This window comes from Ochotona curzoniae, unplaced genomic scaffold (assembly GCF_017591425.1).
Source record: "Ochotona curzoniae isolate NIBS_2020 unplaced genomic scaffold, NIBS_Ocur_1.0 scaffold_3208, whole genome shotgun sequence".
Taxonomy (NCBI): domain Eukaryota; kingdom Metazoa; phylum Chordata; class Mammalia; order Lagomorpha; family Ochotonidae; genus Ochotona; species Ochotona curzoniae.
The window spans coordinates 29,763,518-29,785,030 of record NW_024467106.1 but is presented as its reverse complement, the minus strand read 5'-3'; the positions used below and the strand labels follow the sequence as shown (position 1 = coordinate 29,785,030).

The following is a 21,513-nucleotide window of genomic DNA, read 5'->3' as shown; positions in this document are numbered from 1 at the left end:
TTGACCAGCCTATTTAGATTATGTTAAAGATACTGTCTGGCCCAGTGTGATGGCCTAGCGGCTAGTCCTCGCCTTGAACACGCCAGGATCCCATATGGGCACCGGTTCTAATCCCAGCAGCTTCACTTCCCATCCAGCTCCCTGCTTGTGGCCTGGGAAAGCAGTTGAGGATGGCCCAAAGCCTTGGGACCCGGCACCCACATGGGAGACCTGGAAGATGCTTCTGGCTTCAGATTGGCACAGCTCCGGTCATTGTAATACCGGGGAGTGAATCAATGGGTGGAAGTTCTTTCTTTCTGTCTCTCCTCCTCTCTCTATATCTGACTTTCCAATAAAAATAAAATAAGTCTTAAAGACATTGGCAATTGTAACATGGTTAAAACTTTTAAGTTACAATATAAAATGTTAAAATAACAAACTGCTGCTGATACAAATGTTCAAAGGTTACAACAGTCTAATGATATTGCCATTAGTCACAATTGTTATCTTAATGCTAAAGGCCTAAAAAGTACAAGTGTTTGTAAGAGCCTTCATGTGGTTTCATAGTGCTGTGTGAAATGTAGATGTCTCTGCTTGTTGATTGGTATTTCATAATTCCAACCATGGATGCTTCATATTCAACGTTCCAACAACCCTCTTTTGTATTGAATGCAGATAAAGCTAAAGTTTAACAGTAAATTACTGGTTCCAGCTGAAAGTAGTGCTAATCCAGGTTGCTAAGGGCAAGACATAATTCCTTTTTTAAAAAGATTTATTTATTTTTATTGGAAAGTCAGATATACAGAGAGAAGAGACAGTGAGAAAGATCTTCCGTCCAATGATTCATTCCCCAAGTGAGCGCAATGGCTGGTGCTATGCCAATCCGAAGACAAGATCCAGGAACTTCTTCCAGGTTTCCCACACCAGTGCAGTCCCAAGGTTTTGGGCAGTCCTCAACTGCCTTCCCAGGCCACAAGCAGGGAGCTGGAAGGGAAGTGGATCTGCCGGGATTAGAACCAGCACCCATATGGGATCCTGGTGCGTTCAAGGTGAGGACTTTAGCTGCTAGATCACACTGCCGGGCCCAAGATATAATTCTTAAAACAAAACACTTATAGATTTTAAGAAACTGTTTCTAAAACCACTTTTTTGTCCTGTAATATGTGTTACCTGGTAAGCATGCTCCTAACTGGTCTGTTCTAATTGACTTGTAGATAAGAATGTTCATAAATTAAGATTGGCTAACCTAACAATATTTTTTGGGTTCCCATGACTTGAACAAATCCCTGATATATTAGGGCCACAGAGAAGTTCTCCTGTATTCTTCAAATGTTTGAGGAAGACGCTAAATATGGCTATAATGGCTGGAGCTGAGCCAAAATGAAGCCAGGATATAGGAATTTCTTCCTGGTCTCCCCTGTGGGTGCAGGGTCCCAAGGTTTTGAGCCATTCTCTATAGCTTTCCCAGGCCACAAGCAGGAAGCTGATGGGAAGTGGAGTAGCTGGGACGTAAACTGCTGCCCATATGGGATGCTAGTGCTTGCAGGTGGAAGATTAGCCAGTTGAGCCATTGAAGCAACACTGGCTCTGCTAATCCTGCATCCTTTGAGCAAAAGCTGTGTTCTATTCTTTTTCCCAAAGGAAGGACCTAATTCTGGCCTGTGTTTGAGGGCTTGATATAGGAGCTGTAACATTTCCTGTATCTAAGGATCCATACCTATTAGCAGGAGCTTCTGGGTCTCCCATGCAGGTAAGGGTCCCAAGGTCATCCTCCATGCTTCCTCAGGCCATAGACAGAGAACTGGTTGGGAAGTGGAGCAGCCAGGACACGAACTGGTGCCCCTGTGGTGTCTGGCGCTTGAAGGTTGAGCCAGAGTGCCAGCCTGAAAAGTCTGTGAGGAGTGAGTCATCCTTAGCTACAGGTGGGCAAGCAGAGTCTGCATCAAAGAATGGAAGGAAAAGAGAGTTATGGAGTGGAAGAACAATAATGAGGGAAATAAAGGATAAAAGAAGGAAAAATAGGCACAAGAAAGACAAGAGGCAAGGCAGAAAAATGATTCTGGAGTGCAGTTACGGCTAAGGCCCTTGGATGGATCTGCCTTACTGGTTCAGGTCTTCATTAGCGATATCCAGAAACACCAGCAGATGGAGATCTTACTCAGGAAGAGTTTGCTTGATCTGTTTCTCTCCCTGCTTCAAAAATCAAATTTTCTTTCTTTGAAAAATGATGCCAATAGAGCACAGCAAATGTCTCTGCACTCACAAACCACATTTCCAAACAAACATGCTGTGATAAATTCTGCCTCAGGCTACTTGTTATTCCAATCTAGAAGACACTGTGGGTTTTTGCATTTTGCTCACTGCTTAGGTAAGGCTCCCTCTGTCTTGCCAAATCCCAGATACATGTATTTGCATATGTATGCACAGAGCATGTCTATGTGTGTTTTGAACCCCTGTAAATAATTAAGCAACATAGGAGTAAATCACATTCTTTCAGCTGCTTTATTTTAAAAATTTTAGAGATTTATTTGTTGTTATTGGAAAGGCAGATTCACAGAGAGGAGAGACAGAGATCTTCATCCACTGGTTCAGTCCTCAAATAGATACAATGGTCAGAGCTGAGGTGATAATAAGCTAGGAGCCAGGAGACTCTTTCAGGTTGCCTATGTGGGTACAGGGTCCCAAAGCTTTGGGCCATACTACACAGCTTTCCCAGGTCATAAGCAGGGAGATGGATGGGAAATGGAGCAGCCAGGACACAAACCTGCACCCATATGGGATGCTGGCATTTGCAAGGGGAGGATTCAGCCATTGCACTGGCCCCCGCTATTTTTTTTTTAAAGAATTATTTATTTAAAAGTCAGTTATGACAAGGCACGCATGCGCGCGCGTGCACACAAACATACACACACACACACACACACACACACACACACACACACACACACGGTTGGGGAGGAGAGAGAGCTCTTCCGTTTCCTGGTTTATTTCCCTTGATGACTGCGACAGCTAAGACAGCCAGGCCTGAGCCAGTAGCCTGGAACTCCAGCCATTCAGATCTCCCATGTGGATGCCTTTCCTTCCCCAGATACAATCACTCTAATGCTGAATGCTTGTGGGAATTCTGAGAGCGTGTGCTTTCCGTAGACGGATGTGATTTTTGTAGCCACAGAGCGGGCCACCCTGAAGACTTGGAGTAGATCTGTCTGACTGGCAGAGATGTGCCTTAAAAGGGGAGCAGTCTGGTATGGCAGTGTTTCCCACACCTTAAGTACACACAAACCACGCATTGATGACCATTCAGAAGCTCCAGTGAGGCTACAGATACAACCTTGCTGCTGTTACCCTGGACCACACTTTGAATAACAACTGGTTACACTCCTGGATCTTGAAGCATGAGCAGTTTTGCTTTTCACAGCATCTTTCCAAAGGACGTTTTTCAAGAACTATAATTGGTTCCTTATAATCCCTGCCATCTTCTTTGTCACCTCTTAACTTTAAGTGTTTTCATTCAACCAATACACATTTACTTAGCATCTGTTGCATGTTAGCCCTGTGCCAGTTGCCTGCAGCCAGGAGTGCTAAGTTTCTGAGGTTCAGGGGCTGTGCCAGGTGTCCAGGATTAGTGATGATTCTGGCCCTTTCCTTGCCCTATCACTCCTTCATTTGTTCAGATTCACTCTGGGCAGGTGGTAGTTCACAAGATGGAGGTACATTTGTGAGCAGAATAAATATATAGTTGCTTATTATTTAATCTCAGAATTCTTTATTTTTAGGGTCTGGGACAATAACCTAGTGGCTGAATTCTCATCTTGTACATGCCAGGACCCCATGTGGGTACTGGTTCATGTTCTGGCTGCTCCACTTCCCATCCAGCTCCCTGCTTGTGGCCCGAGAAAGTAGTCCAAAGCCTTGACGGTCCAAAGCCTTGGGTCCCTGCACCTGTGTGGAAGACCCAGAGGAAGCTCCTGGCTCCTGGCTTTTGATTGGCTTAGCTTTAACCATTGCAGCCTCTTGGGGAGTGAACCAGCAGACAGAAGAGCTTTCTCTTTGTCTCTCCTTCTCTCCGTATTTTTTAGAATATTTTAAAAAAGAATAATTTTTAACTTCAAATGAGTTTAGCGAAGAAAACATCACTAGGGTGGATTAGTTAATTCAGAAACTCTTTCTTTTTTTCTTAACAAGTCAGTTCAAATCATCAGGTGGAGTCAAGCAAGATGATTTTTCGATCAGAGGAAGAGCCATGACCACTAAATGTGAGTATTAAGTTAGTGTTTAAGACATTGCTTAGGATGCCTGCATCCCATACAGGAACGTGTTGGTTCAAGTTCTGACTGACTTTGACTTCAGCTTTCTGCTAGTGCATGTCCTAGGGGCAGGAGGTGCCAGTTGAAGTACCTGGGTGCTTGCTACCCACATAGGAGACCTGGATTGTGTTTCCAGCTCCTGGCTTCATTCTAGCCTGGCCCTGGATGTTGCAAAGCAGTTAGGCAATGAATCACAAAATAGATCTCTTTCTTCCAGCAAACAAACAAAAACCAAAATCAAAACATTTAGACAGTTGGTAAACTTAAGCAGGATGTGAGGATTATATGGTAGTAACATTTTAAAATAGGGTCATTTTATTTTTGATGATGCTCAACTTTCTGTGGCTGCATAGTAGTTATTTAGGAAACACCCATATCCTTGCCTGAAGGAGACAGTATAGTCATCTGGGGCACTGGGCAGACAACTTGCTCTAAATAGTTCAGGGCCAAAGTGGTTCTTTTGCACCATACTGGCAATGGTTTTGTAACTTTGATTTTGGATAATGAGAAAATGTGATGAATGCACAGGTTAAACGGGGTGCAGGTGTGAGGAGTCTAGGCGTCATTTTGAGCAAGAGGCAGTCTTACCAGAAGGCAACTGAACAGATGAGTCAAGCGGTGTTCTTGCCTTACACCAAGTGCCTTCTGAGCACACGGAGTCCTTGGTCTGGTCTACTAAAGGCCCTGCTTCTGTAATCCTTTTGCTGTAACTGTGTGCTGAAGGTATGCTGTTTGCAGGACTCTGGACAATGATTAGTGTTAGGGGCTGCATGGCCACCTGTGTGGATGGGATACTTAGAGTCTGGGTGGCCAGCTGCCAAATGTAGCTGAGGCTCAGGGAATTCTGAAGTTGAAGTTGACCTTTAAGCTCTTGGGGAGATATATTTGCCACGGTGGAAGAGCCAGACTATGTTCCATCTGCACCGTGTGTCGAGCGGGAAGAAGCCCTACACGCTAGTTAAATGGCAGGTGCCAGATCACCCAGCATTTTGGCCGCAGGTTTCCGTGCCAGCAGAGGGGGCGTGGCCGCGCAGGGCGGAGCGAGCGGTGGGCGTGGCCCCTTCGGCCCGGGAGGCGTGGCCGCGCTTCGGAGTGCTTGGCCAGCGCCTGGGGAGGCCACGCCTCTTCCGGTTCCCCTCACGGACTGGCTTCCTCGTGGGTTGGGGTAGGGGTGAGCTCCTGACTTTGGCATCCAGGTAGGCGAAATGACAGCGGAGGTGTTGCCCAGCGCGAGGTGGCTGTACTGTGGAGAGCCGGACAAGAACCAGAGAGCTGTGCTGGGTAAGGACGGCGGGGCTGGAGCAGAGCTCCCCGCAGCCCTCTCGTGCACCCCTGCGTCAGGCCTCTCCCCACCGCGTTCGGTCCCCCTCTTGCCTCTTTCCCTTCCAGGGAGCTCGGCCAGGATTCGTCAGTCACCCCTTCCCCTGCCTGTCCCTACCGCTGGGTGTGAGGACACCTCTGGGACCTCCTACATGCCCTCCCTGGCCTGGTCTTGCCTGCTCGGGTCCCTCTCTCCTGTGGGCGGGGACTCTAGGTCTGGACCAGGTCCCCCTCTGTGAGCCCCAGGTCTGGATCAGCCATCCCCCTTTTTGAGCCCCAGGTCTGGACCAGGTCCCTCTCTGTGAGCCCCCAGCTGGTCCCTCCAGTCACAGCGCCTCTCCAGGGGGCTTCCCCCACCTGCCCTTGTCTTGTCTCCCTGGTGGACTGGGACCTCACTAGAGGTCCCTAGCATATCCTGTGGTAATTCCTGGGCTGCACCCTCTTATTTATTTATTTTTTTTAACAGTCCAGTTCTCCAATGGGAAGCTGCAGAACCCAGGCAACATGCGCTTCACCTTGTATCAGAGCAACGACTCCAACAACCCCAGGAAGAGAGGTCAGCGGATCCTGGTAAGGGTCATGGCTGCCAGCTGCCTGCCTCCTCACCCCCTCCAGTGTGGGTGGATATGAGTGGGGAAAAAAGAGGGATTGGCAGATGGGGAAGGCTCAGAGCAGAGTGTGCCCAGTGAGAGGAGAGGTCTGCTGGCTAGAAGCTGTTTCTGGCGGAGGGAAGGGTGGGCAGCCAAGGTTGGGTGTGTAAGTGAAGAGGATGACAGGAATGAAAAGCGGGAGCAAGAATGCTGGGCTACCAGGAGGTGGCTAGCAGGATAACTTGGTTGCATACCGTGGCCCTGTCTGCAGTCCTGTGACGCCATCCCCCACTTTTCAGACCTGTTACAAGCCAATGCTGTCTGAGGCTTTCCTTTACAGATGGCCCCTACTTCCCCCTCTGCCATTTCCTTGGGAGATGATGAGGCTGGCCCATCTCATCCACTGTGGTTCTGGGTTAGACGTCTTGGCAAGTGTCGGGGCGAGAGGCAGGATGCGGGAAGCACCTGTCCGCATCAGCTGTCAGTGGAGTGCTCCTCTCTCTTTCAGGCCGCTGAGACAGAGAGACTTTCCTATGTGGGAAACAACTTTGGGACTGGCGCCCTCAAATGCAACACACTGTGCAGGTAATGCTGGGGGAGGGGCGTGGTGGGCAGCTCTGGCCTTTTTCCCCGGCTTTGAGGTGCAGTGCGAGAGATGCAGGGAGGTCTGTCTGCCAAGTGCCCGTGTGCCTGTAGTCCGGGCTCTCAAGCCTGCAAATACTCTCAGAAGGAAATGGTTTTGTTTGTTGAGTTTTCTGAAAAATAACACGGGACAAAACCCCCCACCTCCTTCACTTGTAACATCATTCATTTACGATTGTCTTACCTGCCCTGGCAGCTCTAGCCATTAGTTTGGAATGTCTGATCACTAACGGCTCAAACCTCACCTGACATCAGTCAGCTTTGGAACTAAAACAGTACAAGAAAAGGGTTTGCTAGGCTGAGGCTCTTAGGCACGGGGCAGAGGAACCTGGGGCTTCCGTCCAGCCCTGTTGCTGACTGACTGAGTGATTGGGGGCAGCTGTGCCTTCCACTGGCCCCCTACTCCTCACTCTCCTCTGTGCAGGGAGGACTGTCCCTTGCCTGAACAAGCCGTAACTCTTAGGGACGGGGCGCAGTATAGACAGGGCCCCTGGTCTGGTACCAGTGGTGAACCACCAGGAAGCTTTCACTGGATCAGACTGCTAGCGGGCCGACTGATGAGCTGAGCCCGAATCTGTATCCTGCTCCATCCCTTTACGGAACCGCCCTGTCTTAGCGTGGGCTCCTACCCAAGACAAGGCTTGGCTTGTATTTGTCACCACAGAAGGTGTGTGCTAAATTTTAGTGTCATTCTAAAGTTTTTCACACCCAAAGGGCTTTCTGTTATAACACTGAGGCCACGTGGGATAAGGGGCTGTGGTATTGGAATCACTTGGTAGATTTTCTTTTCTCCAGGACCACCTCACGCTCCTTCCTTCCCACCCCATTCCCGTTTATATCTCCATGTGGAGGATTTCCGCTGTGGAGGATCAGGGCTGCTCATTCCTCAGATGTGCTGGGGCAGAAGGCAGGTCAGGAAGGTTTAACTAGGAAGAAGGCCATTGCAGAGACAAGTTTTTTTTTTTAAGATTTATTTATTTTTATTGGAAAGTCAGATATACAGAGAGGAGGAGAAAGGGAGATCTTCTGTCTGCTGATTCACTCCCCAAGTGACTGCAACGGCTGGAACTGAGCCCATCCAAAGCCAGGAGCCAGGAACTTCTTCCAGGTCTCCCGTGCGGGTGCAGGGTCCAAGGCTTTGGGCCGTCCTCAACTGCTTTCCCAGGCCACAAGCAGGGAGCTGGATGGGAAGCTGAACCAATATGGGATCCTAGCACATGTAAGGCGAGAACTTGCTGCTAGGCTACTGTGCCAGGCCCCAAAACAAGGCTTTTTAAGGGATCTGTTGTCACCAGCATTATTCCTCCTTTATCCAGGCACTTCGTGGGCATTTTGAACAAGACCTCTGGCCAGATGGAAGTGTATGATGCTGAGCTGTTCAACATGCAGCCCCTGTTTGCAGGTGGGTTGTGGTCGTGAAGGTCACAGAAATACTGTGAATTCTGGGTTTGCTTGACAAGTTTTGGGTTTGGGTTTTTGATTTGTAAAGTACACTTTGCCATGCATCTTAAAAGGAGGCAGTTCTTTTTATTGGAAAATTTTAGAATTTTTTGTTTTGTTTTCATTCAACATTTGTTCATTTGCTGTGAACTTAGAGAGCTGTGGATGTAGCCATGGGCAAGTCAGACCTCACCTGGTTCCCGTTGTGTTCATCAGTGTGTACAGAACCCAAGAGCAAGTGGCACGCTGATCAGAACAATTAGAGGACACTGCTGAGAGCAGATTCCCTGCTCGCGAAGGCCTTTTGTAGTTCTTCACTGGCTAAGCTGGGGATTGGATTGGTTTGTTTTTGGAAACTGATTAACAAGATACCTGAAGCTGGGTCACATGCTCAGGAAGAGGCACAGCCTTCAAAGACATGTCACTCATTCACTTTTGCTCCGAGTTTTGTTGGAGGCTGAAATGCCAAATGTCCTGCCCCTGGCTCTGGTGAAGGTCCCCTGGCTGCGCCCCCTTGCAGCCGAGGGACCTGGGGAGGATCAGTGTGATCGGGAGGCCCCGTTGATGGGTTGGATACTAGCTGTTATTTGGCTGAGCGCTGTCTGTACTGTATGACCCCAGTTTTCGCAGCTTCTCTCCTGTGCCCCAGCTGGGGATGCTCAGGGCTAAAGTGAGGTCTTCCAAGGTGATAAATAAGGGGGCTGGACTCTTGAGTGGCTCCTGCTCCCTAAACCTTTAAACTCCAATCTGAGCACCGTGGCAGGGGAATGTGTCAGATAAGGAAGGGTCCCTGGGACGGCGTGAGGCTGCCTGACACGGCCACGGCATTTGTCTGGATTTTATTCCCTCCGACAGCAGTTTCTCCCTTCCTGAGACTCTGATAAGGACCTGGACCTATTTCCCAGAAACAAGCAGAATGTACTGACATAGATAGTATGGGTTTGACGCCTAAGTTGAAAATGCTCTGGAGCTGGAGTGTCCATATATGAATTCTTTAGAAAGATGTAATCATGTACTTGAGAAAGCAGAGTTACCGAGAGGGTGAGAGAGATCTTGCATTTTCTGCTTTATTCCATAAATGGCCTCAGCATCCAGGGCTGGGCCAGGCCAGGAGCTTCATCTGGATCTCTGATGTGGTTGCAGACAGGGGCCCATGGTTTTGAGCAGTCTTCCACTGCTTGCTTTCTCAGGCACATTAGTAGGGAGTTGAATTGGAAGTAGAAGAGCTGGAACTTGACCTGGTGCCTGTATGGGATGCTGGTGTTGCAGGCAGTGCCTTAACTTGCTGTACCACAGCACTGGTCTCAGAGTGTGAATTTTATGTTCAAAAATTCCTGCTTTGCTGGGGTTGGCACTATGGAGTAGTACGTTAGACCTCTATATGTGGTGCTGTATGGACATCCTATATAGACACCAGTTCAATCCCCAACTGCTCCTTCCAGTCCAACTCCTCATTTTCTTGGAAAGTAGTGAAAGTCAACCTAAGTTCTTTGGGTCCTTGACCCACATTTGAGACCTAGAAGAAGCTCTAGGTTCTTGGCTGTTGCAACTATTTGGGGAGTGAACCAGTGGAAGGATGCCTGTCTTTCCTTCTCTGTAAGTCTGCCTTTCAAATTAAAGTACAAATTAAAGTAATCTTTCTTTATTTTTTAAAAGGATTTATTTATTTTTGTTGGAAAGGCAGATATACAGAGAGAGAGACAGAGGGGAAGATCTTCCGCCCCCTGATTCACTCCCCAAGTGGCTGCCATGGTTGGAGCTGAGTTGATCCAAAGCCAGGAGCCTGGAGTCTCTTCCAGGTCTCCCACACGGGTGCAGGGTCCCAAGGTTTTGGGCCATCCTTGACTGCTTTCCCAGGCCACAAGCAGGGAGCTGGATGGAAAGCAGGGCTGCCAGGATTAGAACTGGTGCTCATATGGGATTCTGGCGTGTTCAAGTCAAGGACCTTAACCACTAGACTACTGCACTGGGCTCTCTTTATTTTTTTTAAAGAATCTCCTGCTTTGCAATTAAATTTAACAACATTTAAAATATATATTTATTTTATTTTATTTTTTTAAAAAGATTTATTTTTATTATTTTTTCATTGGAAAGGCGGATATACAGAGAGGAGAGACAGAGAGGAAGATCTTCCGTCCAATGATTCACTCCCCAAGTGAGCACAACGGCCGATGCTATGCTGATCCGAAGCCAGGAGCCTCTTCCGGGTCTCCCACGCGGGTGCAGGGACCCAAAGCTTTGGGTCGTCCTCAACTGCTTTCCCGGACCACAGGAAGGGAGCTGGAAGGGAAGTGGGGCTGCCGGGATAGAACCGGCGCCCATATGGGATCCCGGGCATGCAAGGCGAGGACCTTCACCACTTGCACCACCGCGCCGGGCCCCTATATATTTATTTTAAATCATCCTCCAGATGTTCCTTTAAATTCTAGAGAGGCAAGGAGAATTATATATCAACTTGTTCATTAGACAATTTTGAAAATTTCATATTCCTGAGGCAGAGAGAGCTGGTTTGCTTTCTGTATGCTGGTGAAAGCTGGGGTGGGCCAGGAAGTCAGCCTGGCCCCCGACATGGGTGGTAGGACCCCGTTAACTTGAGCTGCCCCTGCTGCCTCCCATGGGGTACATCTGCAGGAGCTGGAATCAGGAGCGGAGCTGGGACTTGTACGTGGGCGCTCTAATATGTGGGCTGCCACAGATGTTCGCCCCAGATGAACTGCTGAACGATGCCCCTAATGTTTGTAAGGCCTTATAGTTGGCTATGTTCCTCCCTCTCCATTCTTTGGTGTTTTGTGTTTCAAACAGATGATTCCATTGAGAGTGGACACACAGCAGAGAATCAGAACAAAACTTTCAGAGAAAAGGTAAGATGGTAGAGTTGAGGTGTGAGGCCGAGGCAGACCCCCTCCTGGGCTTTGGGCTCCCTCAACGGTACGATGGGCTGAAGCTCGGGCTTTCCCAGGCTGCCCCTGGCCCCTTCAGGGTCTTTATGTCTGGACGGTGTCTATCCACTGAGGCCTCAGAGGTCTCCCAGAGACCAGGCCTGGCCCTGCATGGGGCAGCTGAGTGCTGCTGGTGCCGGGGTTGGGAACCAGTTCTCTCAGGGTGTTGCGGCTTTAGGATTTAGTCCAAGATTCAGAAAACAATTGTTTGTGTCTTGGAACTTCCACATTAAAATAAAGTGAATTTTAGGGCTTGCTTTTTTTCTTTTTTTTAAAGATTCATTTTTATTAAAAAGCCAGATTTAGAGAAAAGGAGAGACAGAAAAATCTTCCATCCACTGTTTCTCTTCCCAAATGGCTGCAGCAACTGGAGCTGAGCTGATGTGAAACCAGTAGACAGGAGCTTCTTCCTAGTCTCCCACGCAGGTGCAGGGTCCCAACGCTTTAGGCCATTTTCCTCTGCTTTCCCAGGCCACAAGCAGGGAGCCGGATGGGAAGTAGAGCAGCCGGGACACGAACCTGCACCCATATGAAATCCTAGCACTTGGAAGGAGAATATTAGCCAGTTGAGCCATTGCACTGGGCCCTAGGATTTTCGATGTAGAAGGTCCCTGTCAGGGTCATCTCACTCCAGGATAGCGGACTGATTGACTGTTTTGTGGTCCCTGGAGCACCTAATTGAGAAAGGGATGTGAGGAGCGCTTCTGGCTCAGTGGGAGAGTGAACTGTTCACAGAGTAGGGTGGGAGAAGGGCAGGCTGTGTGCTCTGCATTTTCCAACCCTAGTTCTGGCAGCGTGTTTGCTGATAGAGACACACTGAGGATGTGGTAGGAGGCTCTTTAGGCTTACAAAATCACACAAAGCCTGTGAGAATACTCTGCTGAGATGGCTGTCCTAGGAGGTGACAGTGGCTCTGTGGGGCTGTGTGTTTCCTGGGGTTACACAGGAATCACGGCACCTACCTGGGCTGTCCCCAGTGACCAGGGTTGTCCCTTGCACAGATGGACTCTTGCATCGAAGCCTTTGGCACCACCAAACAGAAGCGGGCGCTGAACTCCAGGAGGGCAAACCGAGTCGGCAGCGACTCTCTGAACCACGCAGTAGCTAAAGCTGCAGAGAGTATCATTGACAAGAAGGGTGTGGATGGTAAGCAGGCGGCACTGGGACCCAGCCACACAGCTTCCCCTGAGCTCCCTTCCTCCTGTCCCCCTGTCCCTGGGAGAACAGGAGTAAAGGCTGCATTGTTCCTGCTGCTTGGTGAGGGCCTTCTCAGGGCCAGACTTGGGAACTCAGAAGGAGCATCCAACATGGCCCTGCTCGGTGGCTCATGGTCCAGTACAGGGTGGCAGGCTTCAGGGTAAGGGGATGGGCGTGCCCAGCTGCTAGCCTAAGGTGACGGGCTGCAGGGCATGGAGGAGACAGAAGGCTGCAGGGCTGTGAGAACCATGTTGGCTTTAGTCAGAAGGCTGGCATAATGATGGAAGGGAACCTCGCAGGAGCCTTTGTGTTGGTGTGAAAGGCTGTTTTTATTCTGATCCTTGGCAGCTTGCATACTTAAATGTGCAAAAATATTCAAGGAATATGAGAGGAAGTTTTTCTGAGATTAGCTTTTCTACTAAGGATGGATTTTTTTGGGAGGGAGGGGTTGGGCAGGGAGGTGAGCACTTGGCCTGGCAGGCAGGCTGCTGGTTAGCACACTCATGTCCCCTGTCAGAGAGCCTGGCTCCAACACCGGGCTCCACTTACCAATCCCAGCTTCTGGGTAACAGGGACCTGAGGGGCCACACTGATGCCCCTGGAAATGGGGCTCCTGTGCCCCATGGGAGACTCTTGGCCTTGGAGTCTGCTGGGAGGATGAGGCGGTGGATGGGAGCTCACCGCATTCTCTCTGTGTATGTCTTGCTCACCTATCAGATGGATAAATAAGAAACAAGTTCTGTAGCCTATGATTTTAGAAAATTGTCTTTCAGTACTTTTACAGTTTCATTTTTGACACTTATGAAGTCTGTGAAGTTTTTTTTGGTATACTGTGTACATCAAACTTTATATTTTTCAAATAAGTAATTGTTCTGAACTCCATCCTCAGGTCATTTTTTTTTTTTAAGTTTTTATTTATTTGAAAGGCAGAGTGATAGGGAGAGACAAGGAGAGGTCTTCCATCTGCTGGTTCCCTTCCTAGATACCTGCAATAGCTGGGGCCAGGCCAGGCTGAATCCAGGAGTCTGGCACGTCGTCTCACTTGCCCATGTGGGTAGAAGGGGCCCAAGCAGGAAGCTGGGTTAGAAGCGGGAGTAGCTGGGACTTGAACCTTTGCCTCTGGGGGATGCAGCTTAATGTGCTGTGCCCTAACACCTGCCCCTACAGAGGTGATTTTGTTTTTTAAAAAAGACTTATAAAAGGTAGAGAGAGAGAGAAATCTTCTGTCTGTTGGTTCACTTCCCAAATGGCTGTAACAGCTGGAGTTCGACCAGTCCAAATCTAAGATCTGGGAGCTTCTTCCAGGTCTCCATGTCAGTACATGGGCCTGAGAACTTGGGCCATCTTTGTTGCTTTCCCAGGCACATCAGCAGAAAGCTGGATTGGAACTGGAGCAGCCTGGATTAGAACAGATTCCCGTGTGGGATGCTGGCACTGGAAGCATTGGCTTAACTTTCTATGTCACTGTTCTAGCCCCCACAGGTGATTTCTTTCTTTCTTTTTTTAAGATTCATTTGTTTATTTGTATTTAAAAGGAAGAGTTAGAGAAGGAAAGACAGAAACCTTCCATCCACTGATTTATTCCCCAAAAGGCCACGATGGCTGGAACATCTTCCATCTGCTGGTTGAGTTGGGACTGATAGGACAAGAATCCACATCTTTATAATATTGTGTTTTTCTATTCAGAAACACAGAATTAGTTCGCCTCATTTATTGTAAGTGAATTGAACAGCTTTCTTTTTTAAAAAGGTTTATTTTTATTGGAAAGACATATATACAGAGAAGAAGATCTTCCATCCTCTGGTTTACTGCCCAGGTAGCCACAACAGCTGAAACTGAGCCCATCCAAAGCCTGGAGCCAGGAACTTGTGCGTCTCCCATAGGAGTGCACGGTCCCAAGGCTTTGGTCATCCTCTACTGGTTTCCAAGGCCACAGCAGGGAGCTGAATGGAAAATAGAGCAGCCAGGATACGAACTGGCACCTATATGGGATCCCAGTGGATGCAAGATAAGGATTTAGCCACTAGGATACCACACCGGGTCCTAACAATTTTTATTAGGTTTACCTTTGAGTACTTAAAGTCACTTGAAAATCACAGTAGTCTTTCCCTATTTTCTTCTTGGACCCTGTTTGTATGCACACTAGTGGTTCTCTGTAGAGGATAGTTGGGATTCTATATTTTGATTTTTTTTTTTTTACACTCAACAGTGTGTGGTGAGATTTGACTTAGAAGTGAGATCATTTATCCAGGCTCTTTTGGTGGACCCTCACATTTAGTTTTTCTTGTGTGGTGAATGTTTATTGACTCATTCCTTTTCCAGCCATTGCCGTCTGCTTGAGGGGCAACAGGCCACATTTACCTTTTCCTTGCCCAGCAGCATTTGTTTTGCCAGTAGGCATGGCGGTCCCTGAGTGGGCAGCCCCTTGGCGAGCTCAGATCATCCTGATAGAAGCCCTCAGGCGCTGGGGGTTTCTAGCCACTCATGTGTGGGTTGCAAAGAGCGCCGGGGAACCAGGAACTACCACGCGGGTGTTGACACTGCCTTGCTTTTCCCATAAAGCCCTCGTCGGTGACGCCATCCAGGATGAGTCGCAGGACGACTCCGTCTACCTCCCTCCGTGCCATGCAGATGCAGCCAAGCCTGAGGACGTGTATAAATTTGAAGATCGTATCCTCCTTGTTGGATAGAAAAGGTTGCTGGGATGTGGGCCTGAGACTGACCTGGCCAGGCTCTGTGAGGACAGCAGTGGCCTTGGTGTCACTGTTAGGAGTCAGCTGGACTTCCTCACTGCTCAGAGACCTCCCTGAGGTTAGGACAGATTCAAACCCATTCTGTAGCAAGATGTCAAAAGCCCGTAGTGGTTGGAGTTGGGGCTGCAGTGGCTCTCCACCAGCTGGTAGAGTGAGACTTTGGAGCTGGCCAGTGCCCAAAGCCTGGGGTTGATGGATTTTATGACAGGAAGGGGTAGAGCTTCAGAGTTTGCTGTTTGCTGGGTCAGGTTGGATGGGGAATGCTTAGGGCAGCTGCGTGACTGGGAAGAGAAGGCAGGGAGTGGTTGTGGGCTTCGAGGTAGAGTTGGGTCCCCATCCCTGCTTTGCCCAGTGCTATGCTCTTCTGTCTTCTGGTCTCAGGCCTCAGCTTTCCTGTCTAAGATGAGGTCCTCATGAGACGGCGCAGCCAGCTGGAGGCTTCCATGCTGGTCAGACCGTGTCCTTGACCTCTAACTAGTTCTCTCTCCTGCGGAGTACGAAGCTCTTCAGGGCCCTTCTGAAGCCTTCAGGAGCGTCACAGCAGAAGATATCCTAAAAATGGCCGAGGAGAACAGGTACGGGGGCTGGGGGATGGGATCTGGGAGCAGCAGACGGGTGGCTGGGGCCTCACCATCCCTTGGTGAGGAGAGAGAGCGTGTTTGTGTGTGTGTGTGTGTGTGTGTGTGTGTGTGTGTGTGTGTGTGTGGCACCGGCTGCAAGTGAGCCACTGCCTTCTGGGCCGTCAGGGCTCGTGGAGCTGTGGGTGGATTCCAGGAAGCCCACTGGCCTCCCTGCGACTGGGCCAAGGGTGACGAGGCACTGTGGCGTGGGGCTGCACACCCCAACCAGACCACGTGCCTGGTGCCGTGCTGATTCTGAGCATGGCCAGCTGTGCCCAGGTGCTACGCAGGCCGGGTGCCAGGCCGAGTGATGGTTCTTGGTGATAAAGTCTGGGGGGGGCTTCCCTACAGGGAAATTTGTGTATTTAAAGGAATTCAGATTATTCCCCCTTCCCTTTTGCCATTGAAATGCTTTGCGTATGTAGAGGATTTTTGCTTTTGAGTTTTCCCTTTTCATACTCTCAGTTGTGAAAGCTATATTGGCTTTCCCAATTTTTGTTTTTGTTTTTGCTTTTCAAAAGATGTATTTATTGATTGATTTGAAAGGTGGCATGACAGACACACACACAGAAAAATCTTCCATCCGCTGGTTCACTCTGCAGATGCTTGCAATAGCTGGGGCCTTATGAGGAACAGGGACACCCGTGTTTGGGTCAGTTGCCTGTTGCCTCCCAGGCACATGGCAGGAATCTGGATTGAAGCACAATAGCAAGGATTTGCACTAGGCACTGTAGTATGAACTAAGGCAGCCACGTGGCAGCTTAACCTACTGTGCCACAGTACTCACTCCTAATTTTTATTTTGAAATTTTACTGGTTAGTGAAATCTAAAGTGCTTTTTCTTTTCCCTCCTCCAAAGATTTATTTCTACAAGCCATTACTGGTTCCTAGCTGTGCTGATTTGGTTGTGGCTTGGACAGGTGCAGCCACAAACTCTGGGCTGGTAGTTTAAGCACTGAGTCTTTGAGCTCTGCCCTGACGTTACTGTGTGAGCTTCCCTCAAATGAACCTCAGTTTCCCCACCTGTAAAATGAGCCACTGTGAGCTGGATCTTGAGCCTTTTCATCTCTGCGAGTCCAGGATCCTGAGAGCGGAACAGAACATCAGAATAGCTAGTGTGTGCTGAACTCTGCCCTGGAGCTGGAACTGTGCTGGTGCTTTGCTTGCCTTTTCCTCCTTTAATGGAGAAAGAGCCTTCAGGGACAGATGCTGTCCTCAGCCCCGGCTACAGATGAAGAAACAGAGGCACGGAGGTGCTGAGAGGTCTGCCTAAGTCTACATGGCAGAGGACATGCCAACCCAGGCAGTTTGCTGCATAAGCCAACACTCCCAGCACCTAATTCATGTGTCAGTGACATGACCTACTTGTGAATAGATAGTTTTATTAAAACACAGCCCCTTTCACATAAGTGACATTTTTGGCTGGACCGGATATTGTGATACAGTATGTCAAACTGCTGCTTGGGACTCGTGAAGTCTGTATCGCAGTGCTGGTTTGAGTCCCAGCCATTCTGCTTCCAATCTGCCTTCCTGCCTGTGTGTCTAGGAAGGCGGCCCTTGACAGCCAAGCACTTGGTGGAGTCCTGAATGGTATACCTGGCTCCTAGCTTCAGCCTGGCAGCCCTGGCTGTTATGGGCACCTGGGGGGGATGAGCCAGCTGCTAAACAATCTCTCCCTGAGTCATCATCTCTTTTTTTTAAAGATTTATTTATTTTTATTGGAAAGGCAGATACACAGAGAGAAGGAGAGACGGTGAGAAAAGATCTTTTGTCTCTTGGTTCACTCCCTAAGTAGCTACAATGACTGGTGTTGAGCCAGTCCGAAGCCAGGAGCCCGGAAACTCTTGTGGGTCTCCTACATGGGTGCAGGGTCCCAAGGCTTTGGGCCATCCTCAACTGCCTTCTCAGGCCACAAGCAGGGAGCTGGATGGGAAGTGGAGCTGCCGGGATTAGAACCAGCACCCTTGTTGGATCCTGGCATGTTCAAGGCGAGGTCTTTAGCCACTAGGCTGCTGCGCCAGCCCCCCCCCCCTTTTAAAGATGATATTTGTGGATGCTTTGCAGAGATAGTGCAGTTGGAATAAACTGTGTGGCCCTCGTGGCCCGTGCTGTACCACAGAGGTGTTCAAAGTGTTGGCTTCCTGCATGTGGCATGTGTGTCGGGGTAGATGGGATTGGGTGGTTCCTAGCTGAGCCGCCCTGACACACGCTTGCCTCCTCCCTCGTTGTAGGCACTGCTGCTTTGTCCTGGAAGCCTTAAAGTCTCTGCCATCGGATGAGGAGAGACGAGACCACCAGGCTCGATGCATATGGTTCCTGGATGCCCTCATCAGATTCCGAGCTCATAAAGTGATTAAGCGGAAAAGTGAGTTCCTGCTGGACACTCTGGTCCAGTTATTCCTGACCTGTTAGCTGTCTGTTAAGGCTGCCATCCACTCTCATGAGAGGAGCAGCAGGCCCTGCGGCTGGGCTGGGCAGCCGGGCAACTCCCAGCACTGGTGACGCTGCTGCCCTGAGGGCTGCTCTGCTATATGGGCTTTCCTACCCCGGATTTCTGTTCATCTGAAAATGGGGGCTGCTGGGGTGGTGTGATTGCTCAGGGGCTCTCCAGAGTTGGCCTTCAGCTGCTCTGCTACATTGAATGTGAGTTTTGGGGACCATCAGAGTGTCTGTGAGCCAGGGGGAAGGACGCAGGCGGTATGGCAGGGCAGTACAGCTGGTCAATGGTAGGTCAGCTGCTTTCTCACCTGAGCTGGCTTCTCCTGGCTGCCCAGCACCCCCGCAGCCGGCCCACCGCTCAACCCAGGCCCTGTGGTGTTTAGCCCAAGGTGTATCTACCTTCACTGTGACTAATACTCCTCTCTTGCTCTCTCCCAGGCTTTTTTCTAGAATCAGCTTTATTCTGCCATTTCATGTTCAATCTTCATGCTTTGGCCTCAGTTGATGGTTTTCCTTCATGGTCCTCCCACAGCATCCCCGGGAACGCGGGACGTGCAGGCTGGAGTGTACCCAAGCATACCTTCACGCTTAGCAGTTCTCGTTTTCCTCGGGTGGGCCGCCTCCTGCCGCACGGCGCCATCGTCGCAGTGGCTGGGTCTCTGGGCTTCTCTCCTGGTTCTTGGGCCAGGCAAGATCTCGGGGTTTGGAAGGAAATGTTCATACACCTCTTCTGTGTTCTAGGTGTTCTGGGACCTGGAGTCCCCCACATCATCAGCACCAAACTGCTGAAGCAGTTCTCCTGCCTGACCTACAACGACGGCAGGTTGGGCCTGGCTCCCTGGGGTCTGTGTCTGTCCATGGCAATGCAAGTTAGGGTTGGGCTTCAACTCCCCATCTGTGGAGGAGGGGGTGGTTCTGGAGCCAAGTAAGCTGAGTGTCCCATGCTCCACCCCACTAAGGGGGCTTTGGTAAGCACTCCTCCATAGGGGGACTTCCTCCACATACTTCTTCCAGGGGTCTGGCCTGCTGCCCACGGAACTGGTGCTTGGGGAAGGCAGCACTGCTGACCCAATGGCTTTGGGGACAGAACCCCCAGTGCCACCCCTGGGCTGCCATCCTACCCTTTGTTGGGAGTGCATTTCCCGGCCGTAGCAAGGTTGGGAGAATCACTAACGACTGAGTGTGGGATGACTGTCCGGCTGCCCTTCTCAGCAGGCTTTCACTGCTGTGAGGCCTGGTGCTGTCAGGGGAAAGTGCCGGTTCACTCCGTTTGTCCCAGTGCTGGCACCGGCCCACCAGGCACTGCATGGGGGCCTGGGCGCTGTGGGAGCACAGGTGGGCCTGCCTGCGGTCCACACGGGCCCTAGCCTGGATGTTCTTTTGTTTTCCAAGAAACTGACCTCAGGTTTACTTTTTATTTCCCCTTTATTGCCATCGCTGTTGCAGTTTACGGAATGTAATTTCGAACTCTATGAAGGCCAAGATCACTGCATACGTGATCATTCTTGCGTTGCACATAAATGACTTCCAGATTGATCTGACCATGCTGCAGAGGGACCTGAAACTCAGTGAGAAGAGGTGAGTGCCGGGGAGTGATGGCCCCTGCAGATCCGAGCAGCCCCCACTCTGCTGCTGCCGCCATGGAGAGGCACTCTGTGGGGTTCCCAGGCTGTTGGCTGCATTAGAGCCCAGCTGTTGCTTTCTCCTAGTCGGATGGAGGAGGCTTCAAGGCAGGGCAGTCTGGCTGACAGGAATGTCACAGTCAAGCTTCTCAAATGATGGGGGAGCTTGGTGAGATGGCCTGGCCTCACAGGCTCCTTGTCATGTTAGAGCTGATCAGACGGGGATGGAGCTTCCTGTGTCGTGTCCATGGGTGGGTGATGGTGCAGCCTCTAACAGCCTTGCCTGCACTCCTCTGGCAGGTCTTGGAGGATCCTGAGGGTGGCATTCCCACAGGCAGTGAGAGCCTGCAGTCTGTCACATTCCAGCCAAGAGACCCTCCTGGTTGCTCTTATCAGTTGGTGCCAGGGCTCCAGAGAGCCTGGGTTCCTTTCATCTATGGATAGTTTCTTCCTTTAAAAAAAATTATTTGAAAAATAGATTTAGAGGAGGGAGAGACAGATCTTCCATCTGCTGGTTCATTTCCCAGACAGCCACAGTGGCCAGTGCTGGGTTAGGCCAAAGACAGGAGCCAGGTGCTTCATCTGTGAGCGCGGGGGACCCAGCACTTGGACCACCTTCTGTTGCTTTCCCGGTCACATTAGCAAAAAGTGGATCCGAAGTGGAGTAGCTGGGATACAAACCAGTGCTCATATAGGATATCGGCATCAGAAGCAGTGGTTCTGCCTTCCACACCACGATGCTGGCCCTAATCTATGGATGCTTTCTAACAGCAGCACAGTGGTGACGTCTGTTGGCTTTGAGGGGCAAGTGGGGTCTCGCCCACTTCGGCTTTGCTCCTGCTGGCCACTTGTGGGACATTGTCTTCCAGGCCTGGTCATGCAGGTGCTGCTCCCTCCAGCAAATGGCCCTCAACGGTGACCCATCCTCAAGGTTTTCTGCCCGCTTGTTCTGTTTCTCAGGATCATGGAGATAGCCAAAGCCATGAGACTGAAGATCTCCAAGAGAAAGGTGTGTCTGGCACCCGGCCAGGAGGAGGAGCGCAGAGTAGGCACTCTGTGCATCCCGCTGCCTGCAGCCCAGACCGCAAACCACCAGGCCAAGCGCAGGAGAATGACCTAGAGGCCAGCACACTGGAATCGCTGCTGTGGTGTGGATTCTGCTTTTGCTTTTTAAAAAGAAAGGATAGAAGTCTTGCCTTGGCAGGAGTAAGATGCCACCCTCCCAGTTGTGCCTGTCTTTTGTAGAAACTTATTAAAGCCGTGATGGCTGGGGTGTCCCCCTCTGTTGGTGTCAATGAAGTTGTATGTACATGGCGCTGCTTCTTGGCTTGCCCCACCTGTGTGGAGATGGGGTGGGGCGGGAGAATCCGGACCAGCAGTTGGAAGATCTCAGCAGGCTGGACGAGGAGCCGTGTTGAGTGGTGAAGGTGTCTGAAGAGAAATGTCAAGTGCAGGCCTAGGTTGGGAAGGGGTGGGCGGGTGTGGGCATGTGTGTGAGAGAGATCAGGAGGTATGTGTGCACGTGTGTGAGATCAGGAGGCTTCTGCCTTGGTTCGGAGCTAGCTGGGGGTTACCAGCAGGATGAGGTGGCTGCCACATGCTTGCCAAGAGGGATTTTTTAAGATTTTTTTCTTTTTAGTTAAAATTTTTTTCTAAGGATTCTGTC

The 21,513-nt window shown here is 50.2% G+C and overlaps 1 protein-coding gene across 1 annotated transcript; it reads left to right on the top strand.

The window, feature by feature from the left end:
- Nucleotides 1-5,430: 5,430 nt before the first annotated feature.
- POLR1E (RNA polymerase I subunit E) lies at nucleotides 5,431-21,130 on the top strand. The gene is made up of 12 exons (XM_040963480.1): nucleotides 5,431-5,567; nucleotides 6,073-6,176; nucleotides 6,705-6,781; nucleotides 8,155-8,240; nucleotides 11,081-11,139; nucleotides 12,219-12,363; nucleotides 14,977-15,084; nucleotides 15,646-15,742; nucleotides 18,018-18,151; nucleotides 18,967-19,048; nucleotides 19,672-19,803; nucleotides 20,808-21,130. The coding sequence occupies exons 1-12, from the start codon at nucleotides 5,492-5,494 to the stop codon at nucleotides 20,965-20,967; spliced, it is 1,260 nt and encodes a 419-aa protein (XP_040819414.1). The 5' UTR covers nucleotides 5,431-5,491; the 3' UTR covers nucleotides 20,968-21,130.
- The last annotated feature ends 383 nt before the right edge of the window (nucleotides 21,131-21,513 follow it).